Below are 22,714 nucleotides of genomic sequence, written 5' to 3' on the forward strand. Positions count from 1 at the left end.
AAAATGGTGCTAAGTATGGAAAGCCAAATATTTATTATCAACTGCAAGACTGCCTATCTTCCTTAACGAGTCATAAAATATAGGATGGAAGATTAGGTTTCTACCCATCATTTAATGGCTCTATCTACTTTGATGACTTAATATCCTTAAAAGTAATTCTTTTAAAAATTGTTCTTCAGGACAGGCACAGTGGCCTCTGCCTGTAATCCCAGCACTCTGGGAAGCCAAGGTGGGCAGATCACCTGAGGCCAGAAGTTTGAGACCAGCCTGGCCAACATAGTAAAACCCTATCTCTACTAAAAAACAAAAATTAGCCAGGTGTGGTGGTGCATGCCAGTAGTCCCAGCTACTCAGGAGGATGAGGCATGAGAATCACTTGAGCCCCAAAGGCAGAGGTTGCAGTGAGCCGAGATCACGCCACTGCACTCCAGCCTGGGTAACAGGGGCAAAACTCCATCTCAAAAAAAAAAAAAAAAAAAAAAAAAAAGAAAAGAATTATTCTACCTGAATTCCTCTTTTCTCCAGTACAATTTCTCTCTTTTTAAAAATAATTTTTAAAAAACTTTCCCATAAAGTACTTGTTTATTATCAGTGTCATGTTGGTATTTAGTCTTCAATGGAGTTTACCACACTCTTTGAGCTGCATTTCCAAGCAATCCAATTCCGGGAAAACTCATTGTGTCAGGGGCCACTACCTGCCTGATTTCCTTCTCTTAATTTTATTTATTTATTTGTATTTATTTATCTTTTTAAATTTTTATTAATTTTTTTGAGACGGAGTCTCGCTCTGTCACCAGGCTGGAGTGCAGTGGCACGATCTCGGCTCACTGCAACCTCTGCCTTCCGGGTTCAAGCGATTCTCCTGCCTCAGCCTCCCGAGTAGCTGGGGTTACACGCCACCAAGCCCAGCTAATTTTTGTAATTTTAGTAAAGACAGGGTTTCACCATATTGGCCAGGATGGTCTCGAACTCTTGACCTCGTGATCCGCCCGCCTCAGCCTCCCAAAGTCCTGAGATTACAGGCGTGAACCACTGCACCCGGCCTATTTTGTTTTTGAGACGGCATCTCACTCTGTCACCCAGGGTGGAGTGCAGTGGTGCCATCTCGGCTCACTGCAACCTCTGCCTCCTGGTTCAAGCAATTCTCCTGCCTCAGCCTCCCCAATAGCTGGAACTACAAGTGTGCACCACCACACTAGGCTAATTTTTGTACCTTCTCTTAATTTTAAATCTCTCTCACTTTGGTATCAAAATTTGGCCAGATGTAGTGGCTCACACTTGTAATCCTAACACTTTGGGAGGCCAAAATGGGTGGATAACTTGACGTCAGGTATGAAAGACCAGCCTGGCCAATATAGCAAAACTCCATCTCTACTAAAATTACAAAAATTAGCTGGGCGTAGTGGCACATGCCTGTAATCCCACCTACTTGGGAGGCTGAGGCAGGAGAATCGCTTGAATTCCGGGAGGCAGAGGCTGCAGTGAGCCAAGATCATGTGACTGCACTCCAGCCTGGGCAACACAATGAGTGAGACTCCATCTCCAAAACAAAACAAAATTATACCATACTACCCACTTTTCCTAAAAATATAAAAGGATTGGAAATTAGGAACTCATATCCATTTTCCTATTCTATAATAACTTCTCAACACCAGTTGTTAATGTTTTATCTTTTTTAAAACATTAAATCTACTATTACCTTTTATGAATTAATTATTCTAGTATAGCTCAAATATTTCTTTACTACTACTACTATGGATTCAGTAACAGATGGTATTATAGAAAAATGATAATATAAAGTTCTTACCTCAGGCCTCAGAGAAGGAAGAATAACAATTTCTTGCAATGCTTGTTTTGCCAAGTCTTGACCAGCTATATCATCAAATTTAACAGCTGTTCCACTAAGAAACAAGACCTCAGTTAGTTCTACAATACAAACAGGGCCCAGTTATTACAAGATGAAGCCTAAGCCCTATGACATATAGTTATTTTTATGTTAACTGTTAAACTATAGTTAAATCAGTAAAGCAATGGTTTTCTACATTTATAATTGAAAACTATCATAAAAATAAAGTATGTAAACCAGACAAGGTATTTATTATCTATTTCACTCCTGACATGTTTTATAAGTAAAATTAAAACACAAAAACTATAAAATAAAACATTTAGATGGCAAAACTTACTTGTCCACAATTTCATTCATTATAAGGTTAGCAAGGTTGCTGTCCACATTCCTAAAATTCTTCAAGTCTTTTTTCTTACGAGTAGCAGTTGTAGGGGTAGAAGGTTTATTTGTCCTATTTGTTTTCGGAGTACCCTTAAAGGACACAAAATTTTAATGTGAAAATACAACCTAACATTTACACTTTTCATAAATAAGTTACCCTTAAAGTTCACAGAATTCAAGCTTTAAAAACAGGAAAAAGGGTATAAAAATCCAGAAAATGTGTATTTACCTGAAGGTAAAACTGTATTCACTAGAGAACTGTATTTGGCATTAAGTCAGTTATAGAGGATTTCATCCAGAGATTTAGTTTTTACAAAATAAAAACAAATTTTAACCCTTGTTAGAATCATGACAAAACTCTAGGTATGTTACTGCTATAAAACATTTACACAGATTGAAATAATTTTAAAAATAAATTTAAAATGAAATATACAGCATTATATAAAACAGACTGGGTAAGCAAAACTTGGTATTAAATGTCTAATGAGGTCCAAAAAAAGTTTTATAGCAAGTTGCCCTGTGGATTTAAAAAAAATTAACTTTGATTGGGCACGGTGGCTCATGCCTGTAATCCCAGTACTCTGGGAGACTGAGGCAGGCGGATCACCTGAGGTCGGGAGTTCGAGACCAGCCTGACCAACATGGAGAAACCCCGTCTCTACTAAAAATACAAAATTAGCTGGACGTGGTGGTGCATGCCTGTAATCCCAGCTACTTGGGAGGCTGAGACAGGAGAATCGCTTGAACCTGGGAGGTGGAGGTTGCAATGAGCCGAGGTCGCGTCATTGCACTCCAGCCTGGGCAACAAGAGTCTCAAAAAAAAAAAAAAAAAATTAACTTTATGGAAACTTATCCATTCTCTAAAGTATTACAAAGTACTTATAATCAACTTAAGCAAGCATAGTATCTTAAAAATTTTTCTATTTGCAAAAAGACAGCAATTAAAGTTACTGTCCCAGAATACCTTATGAGTGGTAGGAGCAGGACCAGGTCCCTGTTTCACTCCAGAAACCATGGATAAACCACTGTAACTAGGTGCTCTATGGTGGCCTGAAAGGCCTGCAGATCCGGTTTTCATAACTGTTTTTGAACGAGGCAGTGAATTACTAGTGTGTGTTAAGGGGTCTTTTCTTTTTGGAACAGCTCCACTTTCTGACAAGGAAAAAGTAAAACCATTGTGATTAGAAAATTGTAGCTGAACATAAAGACAAGCAAACATTTGTAAGACCAAGGTAATAATGTATTTTTTTAATTCAAAAATATTTCAAAATAAGATTTCAATGAGAACATGTACCAGGGTCTTCATAGGGGTGGTCACTAGGTAGATAGGAATATGGTTATTAGGTTTTTTTTCCCCCTAATGTATATTCTAATTTTCTCTCTCTTTTTGAAACCTGTGGCCTGGGCTGGATGGCAGTGGCATGATCACAGCTCACTGCGGCTTTAATCTTCCTGGGCTCGAGTGATCCATCCTCCCACCTCAAATTCCCAAGTAGCTGGGACAACAGTTGTGCACCACCAGATCGGACTAATTAAAAAATTTTTTTGTAGAAACAGGGTCTCACGATGTTGCTTAGGCTGGTCTCGAACTCCTGGGCTCAAGCAATCCTCCCACCTTGGCCTCCCAAAGTGCTGGGATTACAGGAGTGAGCCACTGTGCCTGTCCCTATTCTAATTTCTTACGGTATTATAGTATTTGTGCCTGTAATCCCAGCTACTTGGGAGGCTGAGGCAGGAGAATTGCTTGAACCAGGGAGTCAGAGGTTGCAGTAAGCCGAGATCGTGCTACTGCATTCCAGCCTGGCAACAGAGAGAGATTCCATCTCAAATAAAAAACAAACAAAAAACAGTATTTGTAAGAAGAAACTACTTCATTTTGGGGAACAGAAAGACGATATAAAAAGGTTATGAAGCACCAGGCACGGTGGCTCATGCCTGTAATCCCAGCACTTTGGGAGACCGAGGTGGGGGGATCACCTGAGGTCAGTAGTTCAAGACCAGGCTGGCCAACATGGTGAAACCTCATCTCTGCTAAAAATACAAAAAAATCAGCCAGACGTGGTGGTGGGTGCCTGTAATCCCAGCTACTTCGGAGGCTGGGGCAGGAGAATCACTTGAACTTGGGAGGCGGAGGTTGCAATAAGCTGAGATTGCACCACTGCACTCCAGCCTGGGTGACAGAGTGAAACTCCGTCTCAAAAAAATAAATAAATAAACAAAAATAAATAAAAATAAAAAAAAACTTATGAAGCAAATAAAGCTCTCAAATAAGAAACAAAATATAGCAAAGGCATTAGGGATAGGATGTACAGAGGAAAAAAAAGTAGCACTCGACTATTTGATTCCAAACTATTATAACTATAAATACTAGGAAAGTCTGTTCCCACCAAGAGGGTCTTAAAAACTAATCAATTTTAGGACAGGTGCGGTAGCTCACGCCTGTAATCCCAGCATTTTGGGAGGCTGAGGCGGGTGGATCATGAGGTCAGGAGTTTGAGAACAGCTTGGCCAACATGGTGAAACCCCATTTCTACTAAAGATACAAAAAATTAGCCTGGTGTGGTGGCACGTGCCTATAATCCCAGCTACTCGGGAGGCTGAAGCAGGAGAATTGCTTAAACCTGGGAGGCAGAGGTTGCAGTAAGCTGAGACAGCAACACTGCATTCCAGCCTGGGCGACAGGGCAAGACTCCATTTCAAAAAAAAAAAAAAACAACTATATATACATATACACACATATACAAATACATATATAACTATATACATATAGTTTATATATACACATATAACTATATATACATATAGTTATTTTGATATAACTAAAAATAACAATACGTATATGTAACTATATACAGATAGCTTATACATATATAGTTATTTTTAGTTATATCAAAACTAAACCATAAATACTAGTTATATTAATATATGAAGAGTGACAGAAGGGAATTAAGTCTTCTTTGAGCATAAGGAGTCAATAAATATCAAAAACTGATAGAAAAAAAAGGAATCGTTATATAAGCATTGTATTTGAAAATATAGTAGAAAGTAAGAGGAAAAAATAGCAAAAAGAGTTAAAACATTGTATATGAAACCAAACTAGGGGTGAAAGGTTGCTATGTGAGAGGAAAGAAACAGAAGGGGAATATTCTTTTCTTTATAAGCCTTACAGTATTTAAAAATTAAGGCCAGGCGTGGCGGCTCACACCTGTAATCCCAGCACTTTGAGAGGCCGAGGCGGGTGGATCACCTGAGGTCAGGAGTTCAAGACCAGCCTGGCCAACATGGTGAAACCCCATCTTTACTAAAAATACCAAAATAATCTGATCATGGTGGCACACACCTGTAATTCCAGCTACCAGGGAGGCTGAGACAGGAAAATCATTTAAACCCAAGAGGCAGAGGTTGCAGTGAGCTGAAATCGTGCCACTGCACTCCAGCCTGGGCAACAGAGCAACTCAGTCTCAAAAAACTAAATAAAAATTTATTGAGGTATAATCTGCAATGAATTACATCCATTTAAAGTATACGGCATGGTGGCTCAGGCCTGTAATGCCAGCACTGTGGGAGACCAAGGCAGGTGGATCGAGGTCAGGAGATCGAGACCATCCTGGCCAACATGGTGAAACTCAGTTTCTACTAAGAATACAAAAATTAGCTGGGTATGGTGGCGTGCGCCTGTAGTCCCAGCTACTCAGGAGGCTGAGGCAGGAGAATGGGTTGAACCCGGGAGGCAGAGGTTGCAGTGAGCCAAGATCACGCCACTGCACTCCACCCTGGGCGACAGAGTGCAACTCTGTCACACACACACACACACACACAGGCTATACCAGTCAGGCACAGCAGCTCACACCTATAATCCCAACACTCTGGGAGTCTGAGGTGGGAGAAATGTTGAGCCCAGGAGTTTCAGACCAGACTGGCCAACAGGGGGAAACCCCATCTCTACAAAAAATACAAAAATTAGCTGGCACAGTGGTGCCTACCTGTAGTCCCAGCTAATTTCAGCTGTACTCCAGCCGGGGAGACTGAGTCAGACTCTATCTCAAAAAAAATAAATAAATATATAAGTATACAATTTGATGAGTTTGTAAAGATGTATATAACTGTGACATAGCCATTAAAATCAAAGCACAAAATGTTTCCATCATAGAAAGTAAGAGAAAAAATAGCAAAAAGAGTTAAAACATTGTATATGAAACCAAACTAGGGGTGAAGGTTGCTACGTGAGAGTCATCAATTTAGTAATTTCCACAGAGCTGCATTCAAAGTCACTGAATCTTTCATTTGCTATCTCTAATCTGCTGTTGAGGCTGCTGTCTGTAAATTTTTAATTTCAGTAACTATACTTTTCAACTTTAGAATATTATTTTTATTGTCTAGTTTATATCATCTACTTAGATTTCCTGTTTGATAACTGATGCCATATTTCCTTTCAATTCTTTAAACATATTATAATAGCTGCTTTGAAGTCTTTGCTAAATCCAATATCTGGGCCCACTCACAGTTTCTACTGATTGCTTTTTTTCTTGAGTAAGGGTTATACTTTACTTTTTCTTTGCCTGTCTAGTAATTTTGAGTAGAAAATTGGACAATGTATAATAGATAACACACTGTAGTAATAAGCAGACTTTGGTATGACTATTTCCCAAGAGAGGTGAAAGAATTCATCCAAGTAAAACATCACAGAATGTTCCAGAAGTGAGCGACAATAATAAACTATTAATAGGTCTGAGTGATCTACTTGGACTCACTGTGTATTAAACATCAATGCTGTGTAAATTAGCTATAAAGCCAATATGCCCTTCCAACCAGAAAACAGAAAAGAACAGATTATGGGTTGAGTATCTCTTATGCAAAATGCTGGGGACCAGAACTGCTTAGGGTTTTTACACTTTTTTGGATTTTGCAATGTTTACATTATACTTACTGGTTCAGCATCCTTAACCCAAAAAACCAAAATGCAGAATACTCCAGTGAGTATTTCCTTTGAGCATCATGTCAGCACTCAAAAAGTTTTGGATTTTTGGCTAGGCACAGTGGCTCATGACTGTAACCCCAACACTTTGGGAGGCCAGGGCAGGTGGATCACTTGAGGTCAGGAGTTTCAGACCAGCTTGACCAACATGGTGAAACCTCATCTCTACTAAAAATACAAAAAATTAGTTGGGTGTAGTGGCAGGTGCCTGTAGTCCCAGCTACTTGGGAGGCTGAAGTGGGAGAATCGCTTGAACCCACGGGGACGGGGTTGGGGGAGGCTGTGGAGGTGGCAGTGAGCCAAGATTGTGCCACTGCACTCCAGCCTGAGTGACAGAGGAAGACTTCATCTCAAAAAAAAAAAAAAAAAAAAAAAAGAGTTGAATTTTAGAGCATTTCGGATTTCAGATTTCATATTAGGGATATTCACCTTGTACTAGGGATATGAAATAAAACAAAGTTCAATTTTTTGAAACAGGTCCCAGGAAGAGAATGTTGCTTTGGAGGGTGGGGTGATGAACGCAGCAGGAAAACATGATGGGGTCTAGCACGTGAAATGAAGTAAAAGAGAATCAAGATAACAAGGAAAGGAAAGACAGACCAACTCTTCAGGGCTGGAGAATTTTTGCTATTTATTCTAGTAGAATTACTGGGATCTCAAATACATATTTTAGAAACTTAACTATTTATATGTGATGGACTCTTACATTTCTTTGGATTTTTTTTGTTGTTGTTGTTGTTTGTTTGTTTTCAGTACGTGCCTTCTGAAAATGTCAGCCCTTCACAGCCATGCTAAAAGAAACAGGCAAAATACTTATATCGATACTTGAAACAGCATTTTAAATCATTTAAATAGGAAGGAATGGGAAGAGGAAAACTGCCACTGACTATACTGTAAGACCAAACCAACATCACAAGTCCTTAGGGGAGACGTGAAGCCACAAGGGAAAGAGTTGATGACCAACTGTTTCTTCTGTCCATAGAAATCCTTTTACTCTATCTCCTCTCCATTAAAACCTTAGAAGTTTTGTATTACATATGAATAAAGAAGGCAGGGTTCCAAGATGGCCAAACAGGAACAGCTCCAGTCTGCAGCTCCCAGTGTGAGCGACACAGAAGACGGGTCCAACTGAGGTACTGGGTTCATCTCACTGGGGATTGTCAGACAGTGGGTGCAGCCCATGGAGTGTGAGCTGAAGCAGGGCGGGGTATTGCCTCACCCAGGAAGCGCAAGGGGTCGGGGAATTCCCTCTCCTAGCCAAGGGAAGACGTGACAGACAGTACTTGGAAAATCGGGAGACTCTCACCCTAATACCGTGCTTTTCCAATGGTCTTAGCAAACAGCACACCAGATTATATCCTGCGCCTGGCTCGGAGGGTCCCACGCCCACGGAGCCTAGCTCAATGCTAGCAAAGCAGTATGAAATCGAACTGCAAGGTGGCAGTGAGGCTGTGGGAGGGGCGTCCGCCATTGCTGAGGCTTGAGTGGGTAAACAAAGCAGCCAGGAAGCTCGAACTGGGTGGAGTCCACCACAGCTCAAGGAGACCTGCCTGCCTCTGTAAACTCCACCTCTGGGGACAGGGGATAGCTGAACAAAAGGCAGCAGAAACTTCTGCAGACTTAAAGGTCCCTGTCTGACAGCTCTAAAGAGAGTAGTGGTTCTCCCAGCATGGAGTTTGAGATCGGAGAACGGACAGACTGCCCCCTCAAGTGGGTCCTTGACCCTGAGTAGCCTAACTGGGAGACACCTCCCCATACGGGCTGAGTGACACCTCATACAGCCAGGTGCCCCTGTGAGACAAAGGTTCCAGAGGAAGGATCACGCAGCAACATTTGTCATTCTGCAATATTTGCTATTCTGCAGCCTCCGCTGGTGATACCCAGGCAAACAGGGTCTGAAGCGGACCTCCAGCAAACTCCAACAGACCTGCAGTTGAGGGTCCTGAGTGTTAGAAGGAAAACTAACAAACAGAAAGGACATCCACACCAAAACCCCATCTGTAGGTCACCATCATCAAAGACCAAAGGTAGATAAAACCACAAAGATGGGGAGAAACCAGAGCAGAAAAGCTGAAAATTCTAAAATTCAGAGCGCCTCTTCTCCTCCAAAGGAATGCAGCTCCACGCCAGCAATGGAACAAAGCTGGACAGAGAAAGACTTTGACAAGTTGACAGAAGTAGGCCTCAGACAATCGGTAATAACAAACTTCTCCGAGCTAAAGGAGGATGTTCAAAACCATCGCAAAGAAGCTAAAAACCTTGCAAAAAGATTAGACAAATGGCTAACTAGAATAAACAGCATGGAGAAGACCTTAAATGGCCTGATGGAGCTGAAAACCATGGCACGAGAACTACGTGACGCATGCATAAGCTTCAGTAGCCAATTCGATCAAGTGGAAGAAAGGGTATCAGTGATTGAAGATCAAATGAATGAAATGAAGCAAGAAGAGAAGTTTAGAGAAAAAAGAGTAAAAGGAAACAAACAAAACCTCCAAGAAATACAGGACTATGTGAAAAGACCAAATCCATGTCTGACTGGTGTACCTGAAAATGACGGGGAGAATGGAACCAACCTGGAAAACACTCTGCAGGATATTATCCAGGAGAACTTCCCCAACCTAGCAAGGCAGGCCAACATTCAAATTCAGGAAATACAGAGAATGCCATGAACATACTCCTCAAGAAGAGCAACTCCAAGACATATAATTGTCAGATTCACCAAAGTTGAAATGTAGGAAAAAATGTTAAGGGCAGCCAGAGAGAAAGGTCGGGTTACCCACAAAGGGAAGCCCATCAGACTAACAGCTGATCTCTCAGCAGAAACTCTACAAGCCAGAAGAGAGTGGGGGCCAATATTCAACATTCTTAAAGAAAAGAATTTTCAACCCAGAATTTCATATCCAGCCAAACTAAGCTTCATAAGTGAAGGAGAAGTAAAATCCTTTACAGACAAGCAAATGCTGACAGATTTTGTCACCACCAGGCCTGCCTTACAAGAGCTCCTGAAGGAAGCACTAAACATGGAAAGGAACAACCGATACAAGCCACTGCAAAAACATGCCAAATTGTAAAGACCATCAAGGCTAGGAAGAAACTGCATCAACTAATGAGCAAAATAACCAGCTAACATCATAATGACAGGATCAAATTCACACATAACAATATTAACCTTAAATGTAAATGGGCTAAATGCTGCAATTAAAAGACACAGACTGGCAAATTGGATAAAGAGTCAAGACGCATCAGTGTGCTGTATTCAGAAGACCCATCTCAGGTGCAGAGACACACATAGGCTCAAAACAAAGGGATGGAGGAAGATCTACCAAGCAAATGGAAAACAAAAAAAGCAGGGGTTGCAATCCTAGTCTCTGATAAAACAGACTTTAAATCGACAAAGATCAAAAGAGACAAAGAAGGCCATTACATAATGCTAAAGGGATCAATTCAACAAGAAGAGGTAACTATCCTAAATATATATGCACCCAATACAGGAGCACCCAGATTCATAAAGCAAGTCCTTAGAGACCTACAAAGAGACTTATACTCCCACACAATAATAATGGGAGACTTCAACACCCCACTGTCAATATTAGAGAGATCAACGAGACAGATCCAGGAACTAAACTCAGCTCTGCACCAAGCAGACCTAAAAGATACCTACAGAACTCTCCATCCCAAATCAACAGAATATACATTCTTCTCAGCACCACACCACACCTATTCCAAAATTGACCACAGAGTTGGAAGTAAAGCTCTCCCCAGCAAATGTAAAAGAACAGAAATTGTAACAAACTGTCTCTCAGTGCAATCAAACTAGAACTCAGGATTAAGAAACTCACCCAAAACCGCTCAACTACATGGAAACTGAACAACCTGCTCCTGAATGACTACTGGGTATATAACGAAATGAAGGCAGAAATAAAGATGTTCTTTGAAACCAACGAGAACAAAGACACAACATACCAGAATCTCTGGGACACATTTAAAGCAGTGTGTAGGGAAATTTATAGCACTAAATGCCCACAAGAGAAAACAGGAAAGATCTAAAATTGACACCCTAACATCATCATTAAAAGAACTAGAGAAGCAAGAGCAAACACATTCAAAAGCTAGCAGAAATAACTAAGCAAAATAACTCAGATCAGGGCAGAACTGAAGGAGACAGAGACACAAAAAACCTTTCAAAAAAATCAATGAATCCAGAAGCTGGTTTAAAAGATCAACAAAACTGATACACCGCTAGCAAGACTAATAAAGAAGAAGACAGAAGAATCAAATAGACGCAATAAAAAATGATAAAGGGGATATCACCACTGAACCCACAGAAATGCAAACTACCATCAGAGAATACTATAAACACCTCTACACAAACTAGAAAATCTAGAAGAAATGGATAAATTCCTGGACACATACAGCCTCCCAAGACTAAACCACGAAGAAGCTGAATCCCTGAATAGACCGATAACAGGCTCTGAAATTGAGGCAATAATTAATAGCCTACTAACCAAAAAAAGTCCAGGACCAGATGGATTCACAGCTGAATTCTACCAGAGGTATAAAGAGGAGCTGGTACCATTCCTTCTGAAACTATTCCAATCAATAGAAAAAGAGGGAATCCTCCCTAACTCATTTTATGAGGCCAGCATCATCCTGATACCAAAGCCTGGCAGAGACACAACAAACAGAATTTTAGACCAATATCCCTGATGAACATCGACACAAAAATCCTCAATAAAATACTGGCAAACCGAATCCAGCAGCACATCAAAAAGCTTATCTACCACGATCAAGTTGGCTTCATTCCTGGGATGCAAGGCTGGTTCAAAATATGCAAATCAATAAACGCAATCCATCATATAAACAGAACCAAAGACAAAAACCACATGATTATCTCAATAGATGCAGAAAAGGCCTTCAACAAAATTCAACAGCCCTTCATGCTAAAAACTCTCAATAAATTAGGTATTGATGGGATGTATCTCAAAATAATAAGAGCTATTTATGACAAACCCACAGCCAATATCATACTGAATGTGCAAAAACTGGAAGCATTCCCTTTGAAAACTGGCACAAGACAGGGATGTCCTCTCTCACCACTCCTATTCAACATAGGGTTGGAAGTTCTGGCCAGGGCAATGAGGCAGGAGAAAGAAATAAAGGGTATTCAATTAGGAAAAGAGGAAGTCAAATTGTCCCTGTTTGCAGACGACATGATTGTATATTTAGAAAATCCCATCGTCTCAGCCCAAAATCTCCTTAAGCTGATAAGCAACTTCAGCAAAGTCTCAGGATACAAAATCAATGTGCAAAAATCACAAGCATTCCTATACATCAGTAACAGACAAACAGAGAGCCAAATCATGAGTGAACTCCCATTCACAATTGCTTCAAAGAGAATAAAATACCTAGGAATCCAACTTACAAGGGATGTGAAGGACCTCCTCAAGGAGAACTACAAACCACTGCTCAATGAAGTAAAAGAGGACACAGACAAATGGAAGAACATTCCATGCTCATGGGTAGGAAGAATCAATATCATGAAAACGGCCACGCTGCCCAAGGTAATTTACAGATTCAATGCCATCCCCATCAAGCTACAAATGACTTTCTTCACAGAACTGGAAAAAACTACTTTAAAGTTCATGTGGAACCAAAAAAGAGCCCGCATTGCCAAGACAATCCTAAGCCAAAAGAACAAAGCTGGAGGCATCATCACGCTACCTGACTTCAAACTATACTACGAGGCTGCAGTAATCAAAACAGCATGGCACTGATACCAAAACAGAGATATAGACCAATGGAACAGAACAGAGCCCTCAGAAATAATACCACACATCTACAACCATCTGATCTTTGACAAACCTGACAAAAACAAGAAATGGGGAAAGGATTTCCTATTTAATAAATGGTGCTGGGAAAACTGGCTAGCCAAATGTAGAAAGCTGAAACCGGATCCCTTCCTTACACCTTATACAAAAATTAATTCAAGATGGATTAAAGACTTAAATGTCAGTTCTAAAACTATAAAAACCCTAGAAGAAAATCTAGGCAATACCATTCAGGACATAGGCATGGGTAAGGACTTCATGCCTAAAACACCAAAAGCAATGGCAACAAAAGCCAAAATTGACAAATGGGATCTAATTAAACTAAAGAGCTTCTGCACAGCAAAAAAAAAAAAAAAAAAAAAAAAACTACCATCAGAGTGAACAGGCAACCTACAAAATGGGAGAAAATTTTTGCAATCTACCCATCTGACAAAGGGCTAATATCCAGAATCTACAAATAACTTACACAAATTTACAAGAAAAAATCAAACAACCCCATCAAAAAGTGGGTGAAGGATATGAACAGACACTTTTCAAAAGAAGACATTTATGCAGCTAACAGACACATGAAAAAATGCTCATCATCACTGGCCATCAGAGAAATGCAAATCAAAACCACAATGAGATACCATCTCACACCAGTTGGAATGGCGATCATTAAAAAGTCAGGAAACAACAGGTGCTGGAGAGGATGTGGAGAAACAGGAACACTTTTACACTGTTGATGGGAATGTAAACTAGTTCAATCATTGTGGAAGACAGTGTGGTGATTCCTCAAGGATCTGGAAATACCATTTGACCCAGCCATCCCATTACTGGGTATACACCCAAAGGATCATAAATCATGCTGCTATAAAGACACATGCACATGTATGTTTACTGTGGCACTATTCACAATAGCAAAGACTTGGAATCAACGCAAATGTCCATCAATGATAGACTGGATTAAGAAAATGTGGCACATATACACCATGGAATACTATGTGGCCATAAAAGAGGATGAGTTCATGTCCTTTGTAGGGACATGGATGAAGCTGGAAACCATCATTCTGAGCAAACTATTGCAAGGACAGAAAACCAATCACCGTATGTTCTCACTCATAGGTGGGAATTGAACAATGAGAACACGTGGACACAGGGTGGGGAACATCACACACTGGGGCCTGTCATGGGGAGAGGGGAGGGATAGCATTAGGAGATATACCTAATGTAAATGACAAGTTAATGGGTGCAGCACACCAACATGGCACATGTATACATATGTAACAATCCTGCACATTGTGCACATGTACCCTAGAACTTAAAGTATAATTAAAAATACATATATAATTATTATACCGAAAGAAAAAGAAGGCAGTTGTTTTATAGCCTAACCTAAGGTTGTTCCACTATAATTTCAACAAAGTAAAATTTAATATAATTTAAGCCCTGCACATGAAACTATTGCTAAAAAAAAAAAAAAAAAAGTCACCAATAAAACTAGCTGATCTGTCGAAAACAAAGATATGAAAAAATGCTCAATATCATTAATTATGAGGGAAATGCAAATCAAAACCACAACGAGGTATCTTACCCCAGTTAGGATGGCTATTATCAAAAAGACAAAAAAAGTACCAAACGCTGGTGAGCATGTGGAGAAGTGAACTCTTATACACTACTTTTGGGAATCTAAACTAGTACAGCTACTATGGAGAAGAGTATGGAGGTTCCTCGAAAACTACAAATAGAACTACCATATGACCCACGAATCCCACTATTGGGAATTTATCCAAAGGAAAGAAAATCATTATATCGAACAGACATCTGCACCCCATGTTTACTGCAGCATTATTCACAACAGCCAAGAAACAGAATCAACCTAGGTGTCCAAGAACAGATGAATGAATACAGAAAATGTGGTATATATACATACAGAATATTATTTTAAAAAAGTTAATCTCATAGAAATAAAAAGTAGAACAGAGGATACCAGAGGCTGAGAAGGGTAGGAAAAGGATACAAAGTTATAGCTAGATAGAAAGAGTAAGTTCCACTGTTCGACACCACTGCAGGATGATTATAGGTAACAATATAATATATTATATCATTTCAAATAGCTAGAAGGAAGATACTGAATGTTTCCAACACAAAGAACGATAAATGTTTGGGATAATGGAAATGATAATTACCTTGATCTAATCACTATATACTATATGTATCAAAACATCACTGTGTACCCCATGAACATGTACATTATCTGTCAACTAAAAAAAAGTTTTAATTAAATAAAAAGCTAGCTCAGATTTCAGAGAACCTAAGAAATGGAGAGTCCCCCACCCAAAGAAAACAAAACAGAAAGACATTTAATTTTCTGTAGAAGTTGATATCCAAAAGTTTATCAAGGACAGAGTTAATCCATAGTAAATAATACTGTAATGTTTCCCCTATGTGAAGCTTCAAATTTCTTCCATCAAGTACTATAAAACATTCAGATACAGTATATATGAAAATTGATATGCAATAAAAATTGATAATAAAAAATTAAAATGTGTCTTAGAAAAACAGTATTTCATGAAAAAAATCAGTATAGCTATCCATATAAAAACACAAAAGCCACAACAGAAAAAAAGATTATTTTAATCACTTATGGGAATGAACACCTTCATATTTTATAATCTGAAAAATCAGAGGTTGCAAAATATGCAAATAAAGCAAGTTTAGAATGACTATACCTTATTTGTTGCATGTTTATATACCATGAATGATAAACGTACTATATTTTCAACATAGCCCTGTGAAAACATGAACAATTAAACCTACCATTATAAAATCAAATCAACATTATCAGATTAAGTAAGACTCTCACTTTGCATGCAAGCTTTATTATTTTATGTTAGTTAACCTAAACCCACCTGACTGGAGATGTCCATTGCGGCATGCCAAGTTAGTACTGTCATTATAGACGTCCGTTTGTGACTTGGAAAATGGCAAAACTGGTTGCATCTTCTCTATGCAACAGAGAAGGTAAAAAACAAAGAAAAAATAAACAAAAAGAAAAAAGATAATGAACAAATAAAATGTGCATGTGAAATGAAAAATTACTCAAGGTGTTACCAGATTGTTACATGATAAAAAAGTTTTTGCATTTATATAAAATTATCTTTTAAAATATAATTAGTAAAAACGAAGTCACGAAAATAACAGAAATTAACAAGTGAATGGCTATGTTAAAAATATGCCTTATTCAGGTTAGGTAACCTGAGGCGGTTAGATATCACTATCATCACCAGAAAATATTTACTGAATATCTAATATGTCCAAAACAAATACCATGGAGATTATCATTCGTCTTGGTCTTGCTCTGTCACCCAGGCTGGAGTATAGTGGCACCATCATGGCTCACTGTGGCCTCAACTCCCTGGGCTCAAGTTATCCTCCTGACTCAGTCTCCTGAGTAGTTGACACTACATACACACACCACTATGCCCAGCTAATTTATTTTTTGTAGAGACAGGATCTCAATATATTCCACAGGCTGGGCTCAAGCCCCTGGCCTTAAGTGATCCTCCCGCCTTAGCCTCCCAAAGTGCAGGGATTACAGGCATGAGCCACAGTTCCTGGCCCTATGGAGATTAAAAAATGAATCACAGTTTCTACCATTTAGGTATTTATTAAATATAATTGGCAACTTATAATAAAACTGTATATTTTTTAAAAGACTGCATAGTACAAAAGAAAGATCACTGAAAAAGCTCTACAGAGCAAGTGGGCTAGAATTTGAAAAGATTAAAAGAAAGGACAGCCAGGCGCAGTGGCTCACACCTGTAATCCCAGCACTTTGGGAGGCCGAGGCAGGCAGATCACCAGGTCAGGAGATTGAGGCAATCCTGGCTAACACGGTGAAACCCCATCTCTACTAAAACAAACAAACAAACAAACAAAAAATTAGCCAGGCATGGTGGCACGAGCCTGTAGTCCCAACTACTCGGGAGGCCGAGGCAGGGGAATGGCTTAAACCGGGGAGGTGGAGGTTGCAGTGAGCTGAGATCGTGCCGCTGCACTCCAGCCTGGGTGACAGAGTGAGACTCTGTCTCAAAAAAAAAAAAAAAAAAAAAAGACATGTCAGGAAAGGAGAACAGCATTTAAAGTAGCACAGAACGAAACTATAAGGAGTGTCTGGGAAACGCTGTATTTGGCCACATTAACATATGTCAGGCAAAAAATAAAAGCAATAAAGCAAAGTCAAATAAGCATACTGCAGTAACTGTATGTATATACAGTACCCTACCATTTGTTTAAACACACATGTGCACAGTTGCATACAAAAAGATTACCTCTAAAAAGGACCCAGAGAAATTGATAATAACAGCTGCCTCTAGGGAGGGGAAATGGGTAGCCGGGGCATAAAATGGGATGGATGCTTTTCATACTCAAACTTTTTAAAATTTTGTGACATATGTCCACATTACCTATGTTTTATATTAATCAATTAAAAGGGAGTATTTCAACCCTACCCCCACATCAAATAACAACAAAAAACCCTCCCAAGATCTGGGTCTCTTAAGTCTAGCAACTGAAGCCCAAGAAGGTAGCAGTTTGATCCCTGCCACTCTACACCACTGCTGCACTCTCTTCCCCAAGTGGAGTATTGTGCTGAATCATAATTGATTCTTTTCTTCTGTACCAGCAAGTCAATGAATACATGAAAAAATGCAGCACCTATATATTAACTCTCTTAAACTTTCACTTCTAAACTTTGACAAACAGGTACCATGCTTGGTTTATGGTACAACCACACATGCCTTTGGGACAGAGAGCAGCTACCCTTTTTGCAAAAAACACAAAGTACTGCATGCCGTTTGTATCCTAGAACTGGCTGATACAATATACCTTGGAGGTTTTTTATTTATTTATTTATTTATTTATTTTTTGAGCTAACAGGTTGGTCATCTGATTTTTCTCAATGATAAACTCTTTTTTTTTTTTTTTTTGAGACAGAGTCTCGCTGTCGCCCAGGCTGGAGTGCAGTGGCGCAATCTCGGCTCACTGCAGGCTCCGCCCCCCGGGGTTCACGCCATTCTCCTGTCTCAGCCTCCCCAGTAGCTGGGACTACAGGCGCCCGCCACCTCGCCCGGCTAATTTTTTGTATTTTTAGTAGAGACGGGGTTTCACTGTGTTAGCCAGGATGGTCTCGATCTCCTGACCTCGTGATCTGCCCACCTCGGCCTCCCAAAGTGCTGGGATTACAGGCGTGAGCCACTGCGCCCGGCCGATGAACTCTTTAAATGACCATGCTGAGACAGAAACCCTTTGTCTCAGTAAAAGCATAAATCAGAAAATACACTGATTTGTAAATGTAGACATTTGCACATAAATGTGAATTAATACTCTCAATGAAATTTTAACAGAAGTTCACAGAACCATTCATTATGTAATAAAAAGAAACAAATTATATTCTTAGTTTTTATAGCTAGGAATAAAAAGCTATAGGATTTCTTTTCGTGTACACAGAGTTCAGATTTATATGTGTAGAAACAGACACATATAGTATAACAGTACACAGTGAGATACCATCTCACACCAGTTAGAATGGCCATCATTAAAAAATCAGGAAACAACAGGTGCTGGAGAGGATGTGGAGAAATAGGAACACTTTTACACTGTTGGTGGGACTGTAAACTAGTTCAACCATTGTGGAAGTCAGTGTGGCGATTCCTCAGGGATCTCGAACTAGAAATACCATTTGACCCAGCCATCCCATTACTGGGTATATACCCAAAGGACTATAAATCATGCTGCTATAAAGACACATGCACACGTATGTTTATTGCGGCACTATTCACAATAGCAAAGAGTTGGAACCAACCCAAATGTCCAACAACGATAGACTGGATTAAGAAAATGTGGCACATATACACCATGGAATACTATGCAGCCATAAAAAATGATGAGTTCGTGTCCTTTGTAGGGACATGGATGAAACTGGAAAACATCATTCTCAGTAAATTATCGCAAGGACAAAAAACCAAACACCGCATGTTCTCACTCAGAGGTGGGAATTGAACAATGAGAACTCATGGACACAGGAAGGGGAACATCACACTCCGGGGACTGTTGTGGGGTGGGGGGAGGGGGGAGGGACAGCATTAGGAGATACACCTAATGCTAAATGACGAGTTAATGGGTGCAGGAAATCAACATGGCACATGGATACATATGTAACAAACCTGCACATTGTGCACATGTACCCTAAAACCCCAAAGTATAATAAAAAAAAAAAAAAAAAAAAAAAAAAAAAACAGTACATTGCTTCTGTGAACCTGCTCCAATTCATTTTTTTTTTCTTTTCTTGGAGACGGAGTTACAGACATATACAGTATAACAGTAAACAGCTTCTGTGAATCTGCTCCAATATTTTTTCTTTTTTGTTTTTTTTGGAGATGGAGTCTCATTCTGTCACCCAGGCTGGAGTGCAGTGGTGCGATCTCAGCTCACCGCAACCTCTGCCTTACGGGTTCAAGGGAGTCTCCTGCCTCAGCCTCCCAAGTAGCTGGGATTACAGGTGGGTGCCCCCACGCCTAGCTAATTTTTGTATTTTTAGTAGATACGAGGTTCTGCCATGTTGGCCAGACTGGTCTCAAACTCCTGACCTCAGGTGATCTGCCCGCCTCGGCCTCCCAAAGTACTGAGATTACAGGCGTGAGCCACCGCGCCCAGACCCAATTCACTCCTGTTAAAGGACTAATGTTTCTTTTTGGAATGACTAGGGTTGTATAGATTAATCAATGATATAAATTAAGGCAGTAACCTTGCTGCTTTACCTCCTCACATCCAACCCCCACAGTCATCTAAGTGATCTACTGGAGAGGAAAATCTTACCATATAACACTCTTCTACTTAAAACCCTTTAGTGGCTTCCCATTGCCCACAGATAAGAGCCCAAGCTCCTTCCTATGACAAACCAGGCCATCCATGATCTGCCTATACCTCTTATGCCTCGGCAATCCCAACTTCATGACTCAAACTGCACCCTCCCATATTCACCATGCTTTCCCTGCCTTTGAGTATTTGTTCATGCCATCACGTTTTCCTGAGGTATCTTTTCTCAAATCCTTTTTCTTTTTATTTTCTTTGAGACAGGGTCTCACTCTGTCACCCAGACTAGAGTGCAGTGGTGTACTCATGGCTCACTGCAGTCTCGAACTCCTGAGCTCAAGCGATCCTCCTGCCTCAGCCTCCCAAGTAAGTAGCTAGGACTACAGGTGCACATCACCACTCCTGGATATATATATATTTGTAATTTAGACATGGGGTCTCAGTATGTTGTCCAGGCTGGTTTCAAACTCCTGGGCTCAAGCAACACACCCGACTCAACCTCCCAAAGTGCTAGGATTACAGGCATGAGCCACTGTGCCCAGCCCTCACATTCTTTAATAACTTTTATTCATTTATCTAAGTGTATACTTTAGGTTTCACTTCTAGGAAGCTTTCTTTTCTTTAACCAGCTTTGTCACACAAGGAAGCTTTATTAGCAGCTTTTACACTCTTACAAAATATTTCTAATCCCTATCCTGTAGTGATGACTATTTATGTGTCTGTTTCTCCTACTGTATTATGAGATCCATAAAGAGAGGACCATTGTATCCAATCTATCAGCAAATCCAGTCGTTTGATCTTCAAGTATAATCATAATCCAACCACTTGTTACTATTTCTCCTGATACTACCCTGGTGCAAGCCTCTATCGCTTTTCTCCTAGATTACTGTAACAGTATCCTAATTGCTCTCCCTGGTTCTACCCTTAGAGTCTATAATGCAACATAGCAAGCAGAGTGATCCTTCTAAAATTTAAGTCAGAGTATTTCATTCCTTTCCTAAAAATCTTTTTTTTTTTTTTTTTGGTTTTGTTTCAGACGGAGTCTCTCTCTGTTGTCCAGGCTGGAGGGCAGTGGCGCAATCTTGGCTCACTGCAACCTCCGCCTCCGGGGTTCAAGTGATTCTCCTGCCTCAGCCTCCCGAGTATTTGGGATTACAAGCATGCCCACCACACGCAGCTAATTTTTTTATTTTTAGTAAAGACAAGGTTTTGCCATGTTGACCAGGCTGATCTCGAACTCCTGACCTCAGGTGATCCACCCACCTCAACCTCCCAAAGAGCTGGGATTACAGGCATGAGCCACTGCACCGGGCTGCTTTCTTAAAAATCTTTGTAACTGCTCCCCATTTGACAGGCGGTAAAAGCTCAAGTCCTCATGGTGGCCTTTACAGCCCTGCGTGTTGTCACAATCCCTCTCCCCATGAGTTCTCTGACTTCGTCTCTACTATAATCTCCTTGCTGGGATACACTGGCCTCTTTGCTGCTTCACAAACATACCAGGTACATTCTCTTAAGGCTTTGTATTGGCTCTTACTTCTCTGTGGACCATTATTATCCCAGGTATCATCATGGCTAACTCATGGCAACTTCTCAAAGAGTAGACCATCCTGTTTAAAAGCAAAAACCCAAACTAGGGCCACCTGTAATCCCAGCTACTCAGGATGAGGAGGCAGGATAATCACTTGAACCCGGGAGGCAGAGGTTGCAGTGAGCCGAGACCGTGCCATTGCACTCTGGCCTGGGTGACAGGGCAAGACTCTGTCTCAAAAAAAAGAAAAAAGAGGTCACATCACATATTCCTGTCTTTCAGTAACTCAAAAGGTCTGGGAGTGGATATGCCTAAGACAATAAAAATGACTTGTGTACAAATGTGTATTAACAGTAACACATATTTGTTTATTATGTGCTGGTTAAAAACTGGAGTTTTTCAGAGATGTGGTGCCAGATAGGTATCTAATTAGGATAGAGAATGGGGAGAAAGATCCTGGGAATTCCTAATACAGACTGGTTTGAGAGGATGTAGCCTCTCTGTTAAAAATGGGAAAAGATAATATATATTATTTATTTTTGGTTTAGTGATAGTGAACCTTAGAGCAAAGCTTAACTGTAAAACCTGCAATAGATGAAAAGATAATTTTGATGTCAGCAAATTGGTATACCTGGCTGTTTTATATATATATATATATATATATATATATATATATATTTTAACATAGCTTCATTTAACATTCATTTATTAAGGCCCTACTCTGTATCAGGTATAGTGCCAAGGGTTATAAACGACTTATTAACTCAGCAAATATTTATTTGGTAACTAGCATGTGCTAGACACTGTTGTAGGCACTTGGGATATAGATAAGGATCCTTCCTCCATAGAGTTTATATTCCAACAGGGAGAAGACAGATAGTAGATAACAAACATAAAAAATAAGTTACACAGTTTATTAGAAGGTGATAAATATATGGGAAAAAAATAAGTGAAACACAGTAAGGGAGATTAGGAGTGGACAAGAGGTGGTTTGGGTTTCTTGTTTGTTTTTGTTTTGAGACAAAGTCTCACTCTGTCATCCAGGCTAGAGTGCAGTGGCGTGGTCTCTGCTTACTGCAACCTCTGCCTCCCAGGCTCGAGCAATTCTCCTGCCTCAACCTCCCAAGCAGGCAAGATTACAGGTGCCCGCCACCACGCCCGGCTATTTTTTGTATTTTTAGTATAGAGACAGGGTTTCACTATGTTGCCCAGGCACCCAGGCTGGTCTCGAACTCCTGACCTCAAGTGATGTGCTCGCCTCAGTCTCCCAAAGTGCTGGAATTACAGGTGTGAGCCACAGT

At 40.1% G+C, this 22,714-nt stretch overlaps 1 protein-coding gene across 4 annotated transcripts in view; it reads right to left on the reverse strand.

The window, feature by feature from the left end:
• SPAST (spastin) overlaps positions 1-22,714 on the reverse strand; it is a 90,569-nt gene that overhangs the window by 39,214 nt on the left and 28,641 nt on the right. For 2 of the 4 annotated variants that reach the window (XM_030800078.1, XM_003262710.3), the window contains exons 4-7: positions 15,922-16,017; positions 3,192-3,379; positions 2,184-2,317; positions 1,808-1,901 (exon numbers count right to left, since the gene is read on the reverse strand). In XM_030800078.1, coding sequence (XP_030655938.1) covers positions 1,808-1,901; positions 2,184-2,317; positions 3,192-3,379; positions 15,922-16,017 — 512 coding nt within the window. The remainder of the gene's footprint in view (positions 1-1,807; positions 1,902-2,183; positions 2,318-3,191; positions 3,380-15,921; positions 16,018-22,714) is intronic. The other 2 variants (XM_030800079.1, XM_003262711.3) reach the window with 1 other exon arrangement.

The sequence above is a fragment of the Nomascus leucogenys genome, chromosome 19, assembly GCF_006542625.1.
Source record: "Nomascus leucogenys isolate Asia chromosome 19, Asia_NLE_v1, whole genome shotgun sequence".
Classification (NCBI taxonomy): domain Eukaryota; kingdom Metazoa; phylum Chordata; class Mammalia; order Primates; family Hylobatidae; genus Nomascus; species Nomascus leucogenys.